General features: G+C 41.0%; 1 protein-coding gene across 2 annotated transcripts in view; it reads left to right on the top strand.

Moving 5' to 3' along the window:
• The window catches only part of TMEM135 (transmembrane protein 135), a 181,100-nt gene that overhangs the window by 61,314 nt on the left and 99,932 nt on the right, over positions 1-19,854 (top strand). For both annotated transcript variants that reach the window (XM_083796596.1, XM_083796595.1), the window contains exon 5: positions 17,039-17,104. In XM_083796596.1, coding sequence (XP_083652722.1) covers positions 17,039-17,104 — 66 coding nt within the window. The remainder of the gene's footprint in view (positions 1-17,038; positions 17,105-19,854) is intronic.

Genomic DNA, 19,854 nt, shown 5'->3' with positions numbered 1-19,854 from the left:
ATCATATCTCTGAGATTTTACTGTGGCATAAGTGCTGCTGCCTTAGCTTAAATTGTTCACAAAGATGTCATGTCAGATTAAATGCCCGTGTAGGGTTTATATATGCCTGTGAGCAATGCTTCCTGCTGTATTTGATTAGAAAGTATTTGGGCACGTCTGCGTACGTGCAGACCTTGCCGAGCTGTCATGGGGAGCGACTGACCAGAGCAAGCGAAGCCACGCGGTCTGTACAAGTGATAGCTGTCTTGCTGTGATGCACAGCATGGTCCGTCTGAATTGTGCTGGGATGGAGGTCCTGGGCAGTGGTTAGTGCTGGGCTTATTCGTGCCGCTTCATGGTTGGGTGCGTGGGGAGCTTGGGGTCCTCACATGAGAGCCGGGCGAGTCCGGCGCGGGGCGTGCAGCACCTCAAGGCCTTCTTGTCGTGAGTTAGTGCAGTGCGTTTGCTCTGGAAAGTGTAGCGTAGATTCATCGATGTTGGAAAAGACCTTCGAGATCACCAAGTCCAACCATCTGCCTGGCCTCCTGAGTCCCATCCCTAAGCTGTGTCCTTCAGTGCCACGTCCACGCGTCTCCTAAATACCTCCAGGGACTCCACCGCTTCCCTGGGCAGCCCGATGCTTGAGAACCCTCTCGTGAAGAAATTCTTCCTGATATCCAAGCTAAACATCCCCTGGCACAACCTGAGGCTGTTTCATTGCATTCTGTCACTTGTCACCTGGGAAAAGAGGAGGTTAATTATGGCTACATGGCATTTTAAATGCATATCGCATGTGCATTATTATACATGTTCTTTCTATGTGCATGCTTTTGTGTAATCTATTGCTTGTTTATGGAGTATTCTTATACCACTATTGTGTATCAAACTCTTTAATAGCTGCATTTTTCCCTTTCAAAACTAAATATAGGGCCCCAAAAAGCCATTATAAGCCAAATCAGACTTACCTTTAATATGTTCCTTAACTACCTGGCAATATGTAACCCGAACCTTTTTTGTTCCTGTAAGAAAAAAAAACTTTTTTCAAAGTAGCTGAACTTTATAACGGGTGTCATTTTTTCCTTCTTAAAGACTCTTAGCATCTGGAGTTAAATAGCTAATAGTTAAATAGCTAAAGCTGTTTCTAACAAGTAACTGAAATAAGTAAATGAAAGTCTTTCAACAGCAATGTCAAAAGTGGATATGGCTGTGAGTTAATTAACTTAATTAACCTTCTCTTAATGAGGAGGTCTCATTTATAGCTGGGCAGGCCACAGCTTTAGAAAATGGTCTTTCTTCTGTCAAAGACTGCATTATCCAGGTATGGCGTGTGGGTAATAGGACAGGCAGACACAAATTACACATTTATGTGTAAACTTTGAAAACATCACTGGTGAGTGCAGAGAAAGCCTTTGCCCGTCTGCATGTTTACCAGAGTTATCAGTAAGTTAAAAATGCTAAAGGAAACATTAGATTTGTGGAGTGATGGTTTTAATTAATACAAGTCTGTGCTCTGTAAGTGTTGTGTTTGTAAAAATTATGAAAGAGCACTAAACTGCATTAGGGTAATTTATGGGCCAAATAAATGTCAGTTGCTATGGGAAGCTGGTGTAGGAAACAGTGTAACTAGGAAAAAAAAAAGGTGAAGAGCTAGAGTAAATTGTAAACATGTAAGAACAGTGATACAATTGTTTCTTTATATCCACCCAAGCAAGTGTAAGTTCATTTACAACATATTTATTAACAGTCTCAGGCCAATAAAGCAACACTTACAGAGCAGTTTTGAAAACTTTCCAGCTCTCTGTTTTGTGTAGTGACAAGTCAGACTAGTGCCTTTTTTTTCCCTCCTCTTTAATAAGGAAAACAAAAAATCTGTATTCCTGGCTCCTTTATAAGGCTGTTAACTTCGCCGGTTGGCGTTGCAGAGCAGCGTTTGCATTGTGCTCAATTAGTGCAGATGAAGCACTAGGAGCGCCAGGTTCAGAAACATACTTAATTACTATAAAACACTAAGAGATCCATTCATTCGGAGTTTCTGGCTCTGGGGGTGCCAGCCACAGAGACTCCAGCAACTTCTGAAGCCTAATCCTGCTTCATGTCTCCACGTTTCTGTGGCACTTGCATTTTGGAAGCTGTAATGCGGTCTGGCTGTTTACGATCATGTGTTGCCGTGCCTCCCATCTGTAGCATATTGTGGAAGTGAAAGCTTGGTGCATAGGAATAAACTGAGAACGACCTTCCTTGGTAGGGTTCAGAATAATTAGAAGTATAAAACGGCACCTCTTTTTCGGGGACAGGGAGGATTGAAGGGTCTTTTTCAGATAGCAGGGCTGTGTCAAAACTGATTGATTTTGGAGTAGGGTTTGCTTGCAGCTCGCAGTGGCTGTTCTAGGTTGATGGTTAGTTTGGTGACAGACCTCTCCCAGCTCGATGACAAACCTCTCCCAGCAGCCACTAGTAGAGGCTTCTGGTTGAAAACTTATTTTTGTACACAGCTACTTGGCCTCTAAACCAAGACTTTGCACAGATGAGCACCTGCCGCTTCCCGTGATAAGAGCAGTGTATGAAACAAGAAAAGCGCACCTCAGTACTCCAGCTGAAGCTGTTTTATCCAGAGGCTTTCGTAAAATGTTATTTCACCCTCCTTTTTCTACTCTGTGAAGGAGCTGGCTGCTATCAGAAAGTCTTCCCGTACAGGTACTTGTGTTAGCATTGAGCCTCTTAACACAGCTGTTTCTGGAGAGCATCTTACTGTTGACGACTTGTGCTAGCAGCTCTGTGGTTGCTGCAATTTATGCAGCTCCTTTAAATGCCAGTGCTCTCAGTCTGAGCAGCATCAGCACCAGGGTGGTTTTTTTTTCCTGTCCCTTATGTCAGCAAAAAGGTGAGACTTTTAGCATCCGATGGGTGAAATGGGAAAGCTTGTAGTGAAGACCTGGCACATGGTGGTTTAACCTGGTCTTAGCTACTCTTAGTGTTTACAAAACAGATGCATCATTTCTTCAGCTGTGCTCTGAAAGCTTTGTGTGAGTCCAGATGAAGGCATCATAATGGTCTGATTTACGAGCACTTGTGATGTTTCTGCACTTACCAGGATTAATTTGGTCATTTGGTGGGCAACAAAGCATATTTTGGGCTCAGTTGATTGTCTGCCATGGTCTCTAAATTGTTTTCAGTATTGCTACATTCCTTATACAGTTCCTTCTTCTGTGTAATTTATGTTCTTTTTCCCAAGAGGTATGAGCTATTATTTGGCTGTGCTAATGTACAGGATGTTCAAATGAGCATGCTTATCCATGCAGTCCAGTGCAGTTTATATAATAGACCGATTACATGTATTTGTTACCTTTAAATCTTGCCAGGAATAACTGTACGTTTTGTTCCTGGTCAAAACTCCTTTTCCTTGTTATTTTGTGCTTGCTGGAAGCGTGTGTTGTCAATCTCAAAATCTGTGTAGGCTTCTCAGCTTTCTTACATGCTTAACGTAAAGAGAATGGGTAAGTGTAGGGTGAATAATGTTCAAATATAAGTGGTTCTGTGGTTTGCCTGCCCCTCAAATGGGGAGCAAGAACTTAGTTTCAACTTCAGTGTAAACTCAAGCCTAACTCCTCATTGCTTTCCCTAATTTTCCCAGTACCGTGATACAACTCTACAACATTTGGAGTAACCTAGGACCATGCCAGACTTTCTGGATAGTAAATCTACCAGGAGATTTACAACCAGTGGGATCGAGTGCACCCTCAGTAAGTTTGCAGATGACACCAAGTTAGGTGTGTGTCGATCTGCTCAAGGGTAGGAAGGCTCTGCAGGAGGATCTGGATAGGCTGGACCGATGGGCTGAGGCCAACTGTATGAAGTTCAACAAGGCCAAGTGCCGGGTCCTGCACCTGGGCTGCAACAACCCCAAGCAGCGCTACAGGCTGGGAGATGAGTGGCTGGAAAGCTGCCTGGCAGAGAAGGACCTGGGAGTATTGGTTGATAGTCGGCTGAATATGAGCCAGCAGTGTGCCCAGGTGGCCAAGAAGGCCAACAGCATCCTGGCCTGTATAAGAAGCAGTGTGGCCAGCAGGTCTAGGGAAGTGATTGTGCCCCTGTACTCGGCTCTGGTGAGGCCGCACCTCGAGTACTGTGTTCAGTTTTGGGCCCCTCACTACAAGAAGGACATGGAGGTGCTCGAGCGAGTCCAGAGAAGGGCAACGAAGCTGGTGAGGGGTCTGGAGAACAAGTCTTACGAGGAGCGGCTGAGGGAGCTGGGGCTGTTCAGCCTGGAAAAGAGGAGGCTCAGGGGCGACCTCATCGCTCTCTACAGTTACCTTAAAGGAGGCTGTAGCGAGGTGGGGGTTGGTCTGTTCTCCCACGTGCCTGGTGACAGGACGAGGGGGAATGGGCTAAAGTTGCACCAGGGGAGGTTTAGGTTGGATATTAGGAAAAACTTCTTTGCTGAAAGGGTTGTTAGGCATTGGAAGGGGCTGCCCAGGGAGGTGGTTGAGTCACCATCCCTGGAGGTCTTTAAGAGACGTTTAGATGTAGAGCTTAGCGATATGGTTTAGTGGAGGACTTGTTAGTGTTAGGTCAGAGGTTGGACTGGGTGATCTTGGAGGTCTCTTCCAACCTAGATGATTCTGTGATTGTGTTCCTGTGTTACCCTAAGAAATGCATGAACTCAGCTCCAGGCTTCAAATCTCTTGCTTTGTTGTTGCTCCATGTGAACATCATATGTTGTATGTTGGGACGTGCAAATTTCCTGCTTTCATAAGTAATACATTTTACAACGAGAGCAGACTATTATGACAAAAGGTACACACATTTAATGCGCTACCAGACATTTGTTAATTCTTGTAATAATTCAATTAATACTGATCATGTGACTCGAAATTGAAATGTGAATGCGAAGAGCATGTCTTCAACTGACTGGGGTATTTTGGTGTGTTTTGTTCTTTGATTTTTTTAATTTTTGCTGGATGTTACAGAAAATTGAATATATTTTCACAGAAGGATAAGAAGGAAATTTAAGACTGAGTGTTGCCCTAGCGACCACATTTGTAGTTAAATTTAGGTCCTTGTTTAAAAGTTGGCCATAGTGGAGACCTGTGCTTAACAAACCTTTTCTATATAGTAAGTGATTTTTTTTTAAGTTTTATTGTAGTTTTTTGTTTTCTCTAGATTTCTAAAATTAGATTCAGGGATAGTTAGTAGTGTTCTTAAAAGTGTCGTGCTGTTAATTACATGATACTTCGGCCTTAAGATTACATATCTTTTATAATAAGAGAGTTGAGATTAATACAGCATGAGTAACAATACTAATACTGATTAATACAGTTCCTTCTGTCATTGTGAGAGAAATTAATCTGGGAGTGCAAAATATTTCAGTTATAAGGTTCACTTATGCACATGGGAAAGTTATTTTTAAAAGCAGGACCGAAAGAGATTGTTTTCAGTCCAAAGTGAGCATCACATTTTTTTGTGTATTTAAACCTTCCTTAAAAAAGAGATTCTCATGTCCCGTGGCCTTTTCTCTGCTCAGCTGTAGTCTGCAAATAAGTCACAGTAAAAATGTATCCTCATCAGTCAATTGTAAAGTGGTAAATGCAGTAATCATAGTTGTCTAGAACTATTTGTTCTGCTGGTGTTCAAAAATAATTTGACAACTTGTTGTGATTCAGCGTTTCCTACACAGCTGACACCCTGGTCACTTGCAGGGTTCCCCAAGGCTCTATTCTGGGGCCAGTTCTCTTCAATGTTTTTATCAAGTATCTGGATGCAGGACTCGAATGCATGCTAAGTAAACTGGTGAGTGATACTAAATTGGGAGGAGCTGTTGACTCCCTCCAGAGCAGAGAGGCCTTGCAGAGAGATCTTGACAAATGAGAGGGCTGGGCAACCACCAGTTGCAGAAGTTTAATGAGAGCAAGTGCTGGATTCTGCACCAGGGAAGGGACAACCCTGGTTGTACATGCAGATTGAGGGATGAGAGGCTGGAAAACAGTCTTGCAGATAGGGATGTGAGGGTTCTGGTTGCCAGCAAGTTTATCATGAGCTAGCAGTGTGTCCTGGCAGCCAAAAGGGACAAAATTGGGGTGCATCAGGCACAGCACTGCTAGGTGGGCAAGGGGGGGATTGTCCTGCTCTGCTCTGTGCTGGTGCGGCCTCACCTTGAATACTGTGTGCAGTTCTGGGAACCACGGTATAAAAAGGATATGAAACTACTAGAGATTATCCAAAGGAGGGCTACAAAGATGGGGAAGGATCTAGAGGGGAAGACATGTGAGGGGCGGCTGAGTTCCCGTGGTTTGTTCAGCCCAGAGCAGGGCAGGCTGAGGGGAGGCCTCATGGCGGCCTGCAGCTCCCTCACGAGGGGAGCGGAGGGGCAGGCGCTGAGCTCTGCTCTCTGGGGACAGCGACAGGACCCGAGGGAACGGCATGGAGCTGGGACAGGGGAGGGTCAGGCTGGGTGTTAGGAAAAGGTTCTTCACTGACAGGGTGGCTGGGCACTGGGACAGGCTCCCCAGGGCAGTGGTCACGGCACCGAGCCTGCTGGAGTTCAAGAAGTGTTTGGACAACTCTCTCAGCCATAGGGTCTGATTTTTGGGTAGTGCTGTGTGGAGCCAGGGTTTGGACTCGATGATCCTTGTGGGTCCCTTCCAGCTCAGGATATTCGGTGGTTCTATTTGCCCCTCGCTCTTTCTTGATCTGCTGGTGTATGTTTTTAAGCATATTGGAATTTTAGTGGTCTTCACGTTCTCAAGTCAGTGGGTGGAAAAAACCTAATTTAATATCCTTTATTACTTTAGATGGTGATAAATATCATTAGTCTATAAAAGGAGGAATTACCATGGTAGTACAATCAATAGTAGATTTTCGGACCTCTTGATTTCCCACCCTGGGAAGAGAAGACCACAGTGTGTTTGTTTACAGGGAAATCTTCTGTATTTTAGTTGTCTTGTCTGATATCTGGCAGGAGGAACAAAAGGTAAAATCCTGGTCTTTTGCATAAGCTTACCTGCTTTACCAGTAATCTCTTTGTGTTTCTTCTTGCTTTGCTTATGATTTGCCTTCTGAATTTTACAGAAAGTGAAGTAGGGTTTTTACAGACCTGGCATTGATCACCACAGCACCGTCTGTACCAACCATCCAAATTGTATCTAAGGGTAACATTCGGTGAGAGAATTGATGTGTGATAATAGGAATCAAGTCCTACAGTTTTTGTGTTACAGTAGGCAAAATTTTCTCCCTTAGATGAAAGCAAGTCTGAGTATTGTTATGGTTAGAAATCTATCTGGCAATAATTACACCTCATTTTACACTACACATGGATTTTTCATAGTGTTGAAGACAGTTCATAGCAGCAGTCTGGGCCGTTACAGTACTGTTGAACAGGCCTGACCAAAGACGTTTTGGGACCTTCTTGCATTTTAGGAAATGGAGTTTGTAGCCAACTTTATCCTTGTAGAGTTTGAATCTGGCCAATGCCTTGATTTTAAGGACATTTTACTAATTCAGCTTGCTGGAGGCAATTTCCCCCGCTTCAAAGTTGGTCTACAAGCTCCAGCCCAGTGCTCAGCAGAAGGAAATCCTGCTCCAGGTATCTTCGGTGCATGGACAGCATTCCAAGATTGGGAGAGAGAAGTATCCAGCTCTGGCATGATGGAGACAGAAAGGAAAGATTTCTAACATAGCTACTAAACATGGCTGAATTCTGCTCCTTTTTTTTTTTTTTTTTTTTAATTCAGAATTCTTTAGCCACAAAATTAGAGGTGGTGAGTTTATATTTCTCATAATTTTTGTGTGAGCACACTTGACAGACTTTACGATGTGTCACTGTTGTATGTTGGACTAAGGTTTTGAAGATTGTGGGTAGAAGTTAGGTCAAAACATTGATTATTTAAAACTGAGGCTTCTGGAGCACAAGTCCACTGCGACTTCTGTCAACTGGCTTAGCATTCAGAGCAGACATGGCCCTTCTGGTAGCGTATGTAAAGTGTGACTTCCTTCTGAGTTTGGTCTTCTGATCAAAATCTTCATGCCTTTCTTGAAAAAGAGAACAGTCTGCAAGTGTGGTTTGCTCTGGGCCCCACACCACTTGGAAGAGAAGCCTTAAACCCCAGAGGTAGCAGCTGCTGGTCTTCCAGTTTTGAAGATGCTTTGGAAGAAGCAATCCTGCCTGTTCACTTTCTCTGAAACAACTTCAGCTGCAAACTCATAGCAAGCTTTCTTTGAGCATTGTACAGCCCGTAAATGAAGGTTTCTACATGTGCTTCTATTGGTCAAATACTCAGTTTTCTCAAGAACAGGAAGAGGTTGACCAGCACTGCTGCCAGCACTCGAAGTATTGCTCTAAGGCCTGAAATTTGTATCTCTCCTTAAAAAATCTCCTACAAAAAAATTGTTTTAAAATAATGCAGAATACGGCATTATGCAAGTTAAGTGTTAGTTGCTGTTTCCTGTATAATACGTACTGAAATTGACTTCTGAAATTTCTTGTTGATTAATTTAATTGGTTTTAATCAGTTACAATCAGCATTTTGTTTTTATTTAATTACTGTGGACAACAGTATGTGATCAATAAAATCACACCAATTAATTTTGTGATGGGTCATCTCTGCGATACGCTTGCCCTTCATTGAAAACCATTTAGCTGCTGTCCAACACCAGTTAAACTCTTCTAGACAGGGGGGGATGCGTTTTTATGAGCTGCCCCCAAAATGAAATAGCATTAACCTATGTGTCCTGTTTCTAATTAGCTTGGAAAGATTATATGACACACACATGTTTAAACAATAAGATCGGTAAATGAGTTGAATGTCTCATCCAAAATAGATGCAGTCTGTAATACTTATTGTTTACTGCATGGTGATGATAAATCACTAGTTTGAAAATGTTTTTTGGATTAGGTTTGTATTAGTTTAACTCGTAAGTTCTTGGGTAAATTACAATACATAGAAGCAAAACAATTGAGACAAACATTTTTTTTTTTCCGTTTGCAAAAACTAAGAGCTACTACTTAAAATTGCTACCAGTTGGGAAACGTAAAAGATGAGGTAATCCCCTAAAGGAAAAAAAGGACCATGGTTGTGAAACACATTAAACATAAATCTTGTAAAGCTTGTAGAAAATGCACTGAATTGAACCCACTCAGAATTCATGCTAACAAGAAATTCTGGTCATCGAAGGCAGATAAAGGAACTGTAAATTAATGTATTTAAATGAATCTGGAATTCCAGAATATGCACTTGGAAAAAATGAAGTAACGAGCACTATATATTTAGACGACTTTAATTTAGTGGTTACTAAAAAAAGTAACTAAAAAGTAGTGAAACTTAAAAATGTCAGTGTTACAAGATCCACAGCTGCCGTAGCTCGCCTGTGTCATCGAGTGCTTAAATCCAAGCCATTTTTTCAGGAGTTAGAGCAGAGACTAGGGATCAGGAGCCTGGATTTGCTCTCAGTTGTCCCAGCAACTCAATGAGCATCTGTGGGTGGATCACAAAAGCTCGTCTCAGTCAGCTTTTACTTGTACCACGGAGGAATTTGACTTCATTTATGGCCGATTGGGAACTAATTCCACAGGAAAATCCCCGTGCTCATTTCCATGTCGTACACCCATCCTTTTCATGCATCTGCTTTATTTCATGGTGATGTTCTCCAGTGCTTTGCTGACCAGCGGGGCAGCTACGTCTGTTAGGAAGTTGCAGCGAGGAGCGAAAGCGGACTGGCAGGCAGTCGTATTGGAGTCTCCTTCTCTGGAGATATTCAAGGCCCGTCTGGACGCCTACCTGGGCAGCCTGCTCTAAGGAACCTGCTTTGGCAGGGGGGTCGGACCCGATGATCTCCTGAGGTCCCTTCCAACCCCTTCAATTCTGTGATTCTGTATTTAAGTATATGGCGTTGGAGGCAAGTACAGCTGGGGGCTGAAGGCAGTGCGTCCCCGTTCTTTGGCCATGTCTGTTGTTCCTGTGCCTTGCTGTCCCTGCTGCCTCTGGCCAGGAGACAGAAATGCCCCCCATGCATCCGTTCCCAACAGGGGGAGATGGGACATCGTCCCCCCATCCACTCGGGTGGGTGCACGTGGTGCTCCCCGGTGTTTTGGAGCTGGAGATCCGAAGAGCACGCACCCCCGGTGCCAAGGGAAGGAAGCGCTGCTGCCTGCCTACCAGTCTGCGGGCACATTGCCAGCCTGGCCGGGGTGGTCTTTCAGCTCTTATCTTTTATTCCATCTGACAGCGTTACTAGTCAAAGCCGTTTTTGACACTTGTCAGGTGCTTTCTGCAGGCCGGCTGGCAGTTATTTTCCATCCGTCTGAGCTGTGGTTGCAGAGGAGGAAGATTTTAGCTGGCTTCAGTGGTTTGTGTCTCAGATCCAGAAACCCCTGCTCTGTGCCAGTGCTGGGACTCCTTTCTCTGGCATTTGTGTCAAGGCAGAGGAGCTTAAATACCCTACTTCTCTAGTTTCCCAGACTGGCTGCTGGCCTATTTTATGGGTAATTCCAGCATTATACTGCTCTGTGTGTGTGTGTCTGTATATATATATATATATATATATGTGGTTTCCTGATACTTAATTATTTATAATTGCAGCTTTTGAGAGAGTTGAGGAGTTCACTCCTTTGTGTGGAGAACACAAGAAAAGGTAAAAGTCAGTTACAGGCTGGGACCAGGAATCCCAATTAAATACCAAGCATTGCTGCTTTCTTTGGGAGGAGGGTGGGAGGAAGGAAAGGGAGAAGAATGGGTAGAGAAGTCAGGAGAAGAAAAAATTATCTTGGAAAAAGTTGCAAATACCACAACTGCAGACTACTGGGTTCCGATTAAGATAAATAAATAAAAATGCTTTTATTTCATACTCTTGGCAGTGAGTAACGCTTGATTATTTTTGCACTTGGTTCACTCGTTCAGTGTGTGTTCTGCAGCTGGAAGCTTTACAGCTCTTCTCAGGAGAGGCTGAGGTTCGTGAGCTGGTCGGCAGCAAGGGGTGTTCTCGCAGTGAAAGCCAACTGCAAAGTGGATTTTGTAGTTTGCTTTCAGGCTTGCCATCGGCCTTTTCGGTGTGATAACAAAGAAAAATTTGCATTTTTGCTTGCAAAATGCAAATTGGTTTGAACAGTGAGCGCGGAAGGAAGAAATGAGTTTTAGTACAAGAACTCTAAAGTGGTGTCTCTTGGACACTGCCGAAATACAAGTGCTGTGCTCTCAGCTGATTGCTAACTGGCTGCAGCGTCACCATGACATATATTACTTTTGGGGTGCTATGAAGATAGGGTAGGTTAGTTAGGAAGAGTATTTGGGGTATCTTAGTACCCGAAGAGTCTTAAAGTACGGATTTAATTCAGTGAGCAAACGGAATTTGGCAATGTAATAGAAATGGTATTGAATTGATCATATATGTGTGGGTTAATTTTGAATCTCTGTTTAGACCACAGTTCTGCAAATATTCTAAGGTGCCTATGTTATTAATCTTGTTAGTTTTAGTACTGGATTATGTATGCAGTGTTATTGATGAATTTTACAAAACCCCAATCGTCTAGCAAGGGAAATAATGTTCTTTTATTATTTGAGGAGGGAGAACCATTTCTAGTTAGTACTTCGGTTGTATAAGATACATGGCCAGGTGCGTGCTGTATTTCCTTTCTGTCCTCTAATCTTCGAGGTGGGCTTCCTCCCTCCCCTGTAAATTAGAGCAGACTTGCCCCTTCTCTTGCGGTGTGTCCCACAAGCTAGTGAATGCTGTGGCTCGTGCAACTCACAGATAAGTGTCTTTGCGTCTCTTTGTGCATCTTTTCCTTTGGGGCAGGCAGTAAAATGCAGCATTAAATACTAGAATTATATTTTCCATCTTCTAAACTTGCACAAAGTCATACAAGAAAGCAAAGGAAAGATGTTGTGAAAGGATGCTGGTGCAGCACGTTCTCTGAGAGCCCACATTGTAAAAGCTGACAATGAAAAAGTTAGAGAAATTTCAGATAACTAGTGCAAGGCTCTCAAAATCTCTGTAAAATATCCTTTATCACAGAGCTTAAGTTGTGTAGTTTGGTTCATAGGGTTCATATTTTAGTTGCCTGTATAGCAGGTAAAGGTAAGAAGTGATTTGATCTGCTGATGACTAAGAGGAAAGAACTTTATTGCAGTGCTTTTCATCAAATGTCATAGCCATAAATAAGCTAATCAGTTAAGTTAAATACAAATCATCTGGGATAAGGTTTAGATCTAGAAGGTTGCCTTACAGTTGATTTCTTGGGGAAGGAATTATGAAAAAAATTGATTTCAGAAGCTTCTTGTACATTGTCCTATTCATTATTGCTTCTGCATCTTACCAAATCCCTCCTCTTTTTTGTAACACTTGTGCTTGTTTTCAAAAGCTGTGTGATGCGCAGCTAATAAGGGCTGTAACAATAGTTCATTTGCAATATGTAATCGAGTTGAAAAATGTTATTGATGATTTTGGATAGACTGTCATGAACCTTTTTTTAATGTCATTTGCTTTTTGAAAACAAACACAAATTTTAAAGGCCGGAGCTGTGAGCCAGCTATTTGCAGCCAAGATCAGCAAACTTAATAGGAGTGAAAAAAAGTCTTTTGTGTTATTCTATCCATTTTTGTATTTTTGTTCTTAAAACAAATTGCACCATTTCCATTCTAATTAAATCTGTAAATTGCTGTGAATGACTACCAAAGATCTGTGCTGTTCAGGACATATCTTTAAACATAATTCCTTTTTTATTTTATTTTTTTGAATTCAAGTGTAAAAGTAGATGCCAAAATTTGCCAGGTAATTAAAAGCACGTGAAGCATGTAGTTCTAAAATTAATTTGCTTTAGCAATCCCCTGCACTGCTGGTATTTGCAATTTTAACTTTGGTAAAAACAGTAACTATTTTGATGAAGTATTATGAGACCATTTTATTTTTGTGAATACCTAGAAAATTCAAAACATCTGCAATCTAAAATAATGCTTTTCTTTTTGTTTCTCCTACAATTTCCATCAATAATGCACAATTATTTTCCACTTCAGTTCTGATTCACACAAGCAGTTTCTCTCTTTTTTTTTTTTCTTTTTTTTTTTAACCCAACTGCAAGGAGTTTGAAGAGAAACGACTGCTTCCTTTGAGGGGGAACACATCTTTGTCAATCGATGACATTAGAAGTTACGAGACGTTACGGAGTGGCAGGATACATCAGGCTGCCATCTCACCTCACATATAATCTGACACAGTATGCATTCCTTAAAATAAAGTACAGTTTTAGGATTCGGCAACTATCAGCTTGGCAACACATTTATTTCACACTGAGATCACTAAAACCATCTGTTGATGATTTTCTTTCTTATGGACCTCTGACTCATGCCTCTGAATAGAAGTTTCTAAAGTCACTGCCTAGGCCTGTAATGATTCTTATTTAGGGCTTATTGAATTGAATGAAAATAAATATAAACTTTTTACAGCTTCATAAAAATCTGATTACTAATGGAATACTTAATGCTAACAGAGACAATTAAAAGTGATTTAAATTCCCAGTTTACTGTTTCTTTGAGAACAGTATTCATATTTCTTAGATGGACAGTTTTGTCTTTTTAATTAGTTACTTGACATGAAGATAAATCCTATCTCCAGTCAGTTGTATTTCATAGTCAGAGTTACACATCCTAACATAAAACAGAAGATTATTTTAATATTTTCAGCATAAAAAATTGACATCACGAATGCGGTATTTTCAAGTTAGGAAGGAATAAATGCAATTGTATGTAGAAACCTGGCAGGTAGTGGAAAAGCGTGTCATAAATATATGCAAGAATGCTGACATTACAACCAAGTAATTAAACTTACTCTAAATGGCGTATAACTGTGGGTGTCCCTGATCAAGGGTACTGTGAATTGTGAACCAGAAGATCCGTGAGAAGAGTTCAGTGGGGGCAGAAGGGCAGTTCTGCCCTGATGACTAAAAGCGTGCTAAATTTTTCCAGTAGAAATCTATTGCTGAAGTCGTCCAAGAAATTATTTGGTAGCCTTTGTTGAGAGGTTAATTTCTGACAGAGCAGTACTCTGCATGCTTTTTTCAGATACATGTAATCATATATGTGTTGAGTCTATTGAAATGGAAGGTCCATTTCTTTAAAGTTTGTGTTCCATTATATATGAGCTTTGTCAAAATCAAAACAAATTGTACCTGAATTTTATGCTGCATGAACATTGGCTGTTGTCATACTGATAACTTTGGTAGGTTCGAAATTAAAAACTAAGAATATACAAGACAAGATGTGTTCAATGAGCTGGGTTTTTAGCCAAAATTGAGGTAATGACTTGTAATGATCCTTTCGCTATTAGCAAGATGTTACCACGTAGGGAATTTCAGAAAGGATGCGAGGTGGGTGTGGGAGCATGTTGTTCTTTTTTTCCCTGATATTGTAGGACTCTTCCTTCTTGTAGCTGTTTTCCCTTTATTCTTTATGGAGCATTAAGCGTGATGGAATTTACCTTTTCAAAAAAAAAAAATTAAAATAGGGGGCTAAATGTAAGGTTCAAGTTTAGGTAATGGAATAATGTTCCTGTTTTTAGCACCCTACCTAGCTGATATTTCTCTAAATTATCCAGTTCTTTTGACTTCTACTTCCCAGTGTGTGTCTTGGGTTTAGGAGCTTCCTTGCCCCAGTCCCTCTTTAGTCCTCTAATCCCTTGTCCAAATCTCCTTTTCCCTTCTCCATCCCTGTGTTTATCCCTCCATGTTCAACCTGTACAGCTTGAATGGCAGCAGGGTGCTTTGCGTTTCGGGATTTAAACGTGGCTCGTCTTGTCGCAGCTGGATACCACAGGAGGAAGGCCAGCCTCCTCAGCTGCTGTGAAGCATTTCCACTCCTGAAGGAGAATTTGGGGAATTAGGCTGCGCTTCTCTGGAAAATCTCTGCGGATCAGCTGTAAATTGCAGTTTTTCTGGGACTTGCCACTGAAAAGTTTGTTGTGCAATGCTGGAACATGTTGATCAGGGAGGCAGCAGGGCCTCCATCCCTGGAGATGGCCAACGCGTGGTTGAACAAGCCCTGGGCAATGTGCTCCTGGCCAACCGATGGCCCCAGCAGTCTCTGTTTTCTGTGGTTTACCGAGGAGAAAGCTGGAAATGGAAGACGTTGCGGGAGTTTGTCCAAAATGGAAGTGTTACACATAAGTTCCCATTTTAAGACTGGCAGCCTTTTCCTAGCCTGATCAGTGTAATCATCCGTTTGTGTGATGTTCGAGTTTTGTGAAGCCTGGGTCTGATCATTATCCTTTTGAACGATGCAACTTCGCTAAGCTTTCCCTTGGATTTTTGCGTTTTTTTCCCTTGTTTCTGAATGGCTTTGACATCTGGCATGAGCTATGGGAGTACAAGAGTATTAAGAGAGATCTTTTACTAGTAGACACGAAAAGAAAGTCACACACACCAGTGGTTTTCAAAAGAAACAAAAGGAGCTTAGCTGTATTGACAGAATGCTCAGTTCGGTTGAAACATCCTTAAAAACGTTGGTGGGGAGAGCTGATGAAAGAAACCAATTTGGGGAAATACAAAAGGTTGTGTGAGGTTCACTTCACCTCTCAGAGGATAAAGGTTTGGGAAGAAGAGCCCCACTCGGGCACTGCCCCGCGCTGTTGCGGGTGTAAATGAAGCAATGCGTATTGCAGCCCGTGCCCGCAGCTCGCACGTTCATTTATCATTTACAGGTGCTGGGGGGGGAACGAGGCAATTAAAAGCTCTCTTATAAAGCTATTTTCTGCAGGTAATTATTTAGAAAGGTGAAAACCACCTCATCTGCACCTGGGAAGACCGAGCAATTAATCTCAGTAGATGTTTTTGGTACTGCATTTGTTGAGATACAGCTGTCTTGTAGGACTGCAGCATGAACCCCCAAATCTTGCAGTCACATAAGCGTTGAGCTGCTTATTTTTTAAATTGCTATTTTAAAGACAGTCAGATACTACTGCGGCTTCAACTTTTTAAACATTTTTTCAAACAGCCTGATAATTACTTTTTAACATAGATCCCTAAATGTTAGAGTAATTTTTTTCTATTAGAAACAGATATTAAAAACACGTTTCATTGCAGCTGAAATTGAAACCTGCTTCTCTACTTGCTATGGAAACAGCTCTTTGAAACAAATCTATTCTTGTGTATAGTGATGTGCCAATCCATGTTTTTATGTAACCAGTGAATTCTTTCGCTCCTTTTCCCAACCAGCTTGTAAATATAACAACATGGCAATTTGGCATACTTGTACTTAAAACCAAAGTTGAGAAATCAACAGAAATACTGGTCATTTATAGAAACCATTCTTTGCGCATTGCAGTCGTGTTGGTGGGTTGGGTTTTTTATCAGAACGAAATGTGATACAGAACCTATCATTTTGTATTACAGCCTGAATTACGAGTCAGTAGTCGATGGTTATGTCAGAAGTATGTGTTTGTTGTCCCACCAAATTAAACAAAGGATGGGACAACTAGCAGAGGAACATGTGCAACCTAATTAAAGCCTGACCTAATTACAGATTTGCTCAGTGTTGTGTTCCCTGTCTTTTACACATGAAGAACGTTGTGTTTTATGATGCCACAATTCCTGGTGTCAAGAGGGGCACAGGTACTTCAAGGAAGAGAGTTTCATCATACTCTTGTTTGTTAATTTAAGGCTATAATATTTATCAGCCATTTAAAAAAATAAATTGCTTTCATGATTTGTAAAATACCATGCAGCTGTTTTTCCCTTAGCGACCTGCTTTCGTGTGACAGCCTCTGGAAGACCATTATTTGGGGCTGAGCGTCTCTAATGTCTATGAAGAGACTTGTGTAACTACCACAGTGTCTTGGGAGGGAACACACGGTTCAGATGGCTGGTTTGTTGAGGATTTTGGTCTCTTCATCACCTCTCACTTTGTAATAAACCTTTGCCAACCTGTGCGGACTTTTGTAATTAACGTACTGAAGTGATTCAGTTGTAAAATGAATGCTGAATGTAGCTGACATTTAAAGAAAAAGTTAAATTTGAAACAAATCTTCATGAGCTGGGTTGTCTTTTTAAAAATATCTAATTTGTGTGTGTTTGTTAATGCAGGCCACAGAAACGTTGTTCCGAATGGCAGTAGCAAGAGGAGCTATTACACCTTTAAGACACGGAGAAGTAAGGCTAAATACATCCTTTCTTTCTCTTTTTTTTGCACATGTGGTATAAAGTTTTGTTAATGTAATGCTTTCAGAATTCCTGGGGGAATTATATTGCCTTCAGGTAAGTGAAGAGGGCTGGATTATATATAACTTGTATATCTATGTTAAAGTTTTTTTAAACAAGAGAAAAGGATTTAAATCCTGTCCAGTGGGAGATTAAATATTCTTCCAAAAACACTCTATTTTTCTCTCTGCCTGAATCATAAATTAGCATTATAACACAAGAGTCTCAAGTGTGTCCTTTTACCCAGGTAATTGTTCATTGGGTCTTCTATATTAAAAAAAAAAAGCAGAATCCAGAGAAATTCACATGAGGTTGAGCTTTGTTACAGGGTAGCTCTAGAGAGTTTACTTCATTCTTTGTCTGTTTCTCTTAAGAAATGAGTAACTTCAGGTACTATGTGAATTACTGTATGTATAGTAATTATTATATATAGTTATATATACAATATAATATACATTATACCTAATGTGGGTTAATGCATTAAATATTTGAACTAAGGGATATTTGAATATTATGTTGCTTATACATAGTTCTGTTGATGGCGAACATTTCTTTCTCTGTCGTGTTATCAGGTTAACATTTTTCTGAACATTGCTAATTATGTATCTCCAATACTAGGGGATGCAATTTATTCTTAGCTTGAATTTCATTAAAAAAATATATACTCCAGTTAGTCATGACACTCTGGAAATGAGAACTGATCTGGGCATTGCCACAGCTGGATGTCACAGTACAGTGATTTTAATGTAGAAACTTTTTTTTTCATGGCAATCTGATTTTCATCAAATTCTTATGTAACTCTGTGAAAAGTTTGTGCATTCAGTCTGGAACCTAGGCCAAGACTTACCTTGGGATCCCAGCTGTGCTGTAAAATGTTCCTTACACTGATGAAACTGCCTTCATTTTCCTTTTGAAACAAAATGATGTATCTTTGCATCAGTGTCTGAAGACATACCTGAGATTTCCTGCCCTGACGTTGTTCACAGCTTTAGCTTTTCTGAATTTGGATCCTTTATACTTTTATGTTCTGCTCTTCATACTTTCCTACAGGAGACTGCAATACAACTTCCAGGAGTGCTAGTTGTGGAATATGTGCAATGCTTCCACATTCTCTCTGTTTAGGTTTTTCAGTGAAGGGTACTTAATTTTCTATGTTTTAATGAACAGGTTGCTCAGAAAGTTTGTGGAATGTCTGTCCTTGTAGTTACTTGGTGAACAATGTGAATTGTGGGGAAAAAAAGAAAAAAGAAATGATTCTTTTAAGATTGTTACTAATAATATCACACATTTAAAACACAGGGACATCACGTGTAGATGTAGAACTCGGTAGCATAGCTTAGTGGTGGACATTAGGACTAGGTTAAAGGCTGGACTAGATAGTCTTAAAAGTCTTTTCCAACCTGAATGATTCTATGATTCACAGGCATAACGATCTCTGTTGTGAACAGTGTTGGTCATTTCTGTATCTGCTACATCATATGCTGTAGAAATGATGTGGTAGAAAACGTTTCAGTTGTTTCTTCAGATATTTCCTCTGATCTTTATCAATTAAACTGCCTCAGGGGCTAGAGAGAAGTGGTGAGAGGTTGTAGCCGTGATTAGGAAGGGAGGAACTGGGTGAAAGTGCATCCGTTTGGCGATGGGGAACTGATATGCTGGCATGTCGTGTCCCGTGACATAGCCCGGGTTGGGCTTCAGTGCACGTCATGTAATGTTAGAATGAGAGAAATAAAAAGGCCTTTTTTCTCTCTTATATTTTTTTCAGGCTACATGCAGGGGAAAAAATATCTCGGCTCAGGGAAGATCTCTTCCTTAAATTCCATTGTAGAATTAGAATTTATTTAGTTTGAAAACGAGGAATAACAATCAAATGAAATTAATTTTTCCAGAAGAAACATATAATTATGAAGAGTCACATTAAATTTTTTAGCTCTTCCAAGGACTTGCTAAACATTTGCACAGCGCATAAGTAGAAGGGGAGCCAGAAAAAAAACAAATTGAATGTGAACTGAAGTTCACCGCATTCTGTTTGAGAAGTGTGAACTTGGCAGCTGAAATGAAAACTGAGCAACTTGTTTATTGGCAATTCCAAACTCCGGGGGCAGCAGTCCAAATGTGCAAAAGTGCTGTTGGGCTTTCACAGCAGTATTTAGAGTGTAGTCCCGTTTCACGTTTAGGAGGGAGTAGAAGTGTTCAATACTAGAAGGAAAAAATAATGTAGATGCTTAGTTGTTTTAAATCCATTTAAAAATTACAGTATTCTGTCTGCACTGCTGAACAGATTAATGGGCAGATATTTCTTCTGTGCAGACAAAACAGTTATCCATTTTAATCCAGTTGTCATCGACAGGTGGATTTGTAATATTCATTGCTTAGGGCAAATGCCTCTTCTCCTCCTTCTGGCCGTTCCCTGTTCCTTGGGACTCATCTTCTCGAGGCTGTATGCTTATAGAATTTTTAAATCTTGTTTTAATTATCCTTGAAGGAATTGAAAAATGAGGTGATTCTAGATATTTGACTTTTGGATGTGCTTTGTAAAATTACCGTTGAGAGTTTAGAGAATCACGCTGCCAAAAGTAGTTATCAAATTTGGGCCCGTAATGTTAGTAGTTTTTGAACTGGAGGATTCAGATCGTGAAGGTTCCTGAAGAATCTTCTCAGCAGTTGCCTTGCTCCTGGTTTGACCAAGTGCGGTAGCATCC

Source organism: Anser anser (assembly GCF_964211835.1).
Source record: "Anser anser genome assembly, chromosome: 1".
NCBI classification, from domain to species: Eukaryota; Metazoa; Chordata; class Aves; order Anseriformes; family Anatidae; genus Anser; species Anser anser.
This window is presented reverse-complemented; position numbering and strand designations above follow the sequence as displayed.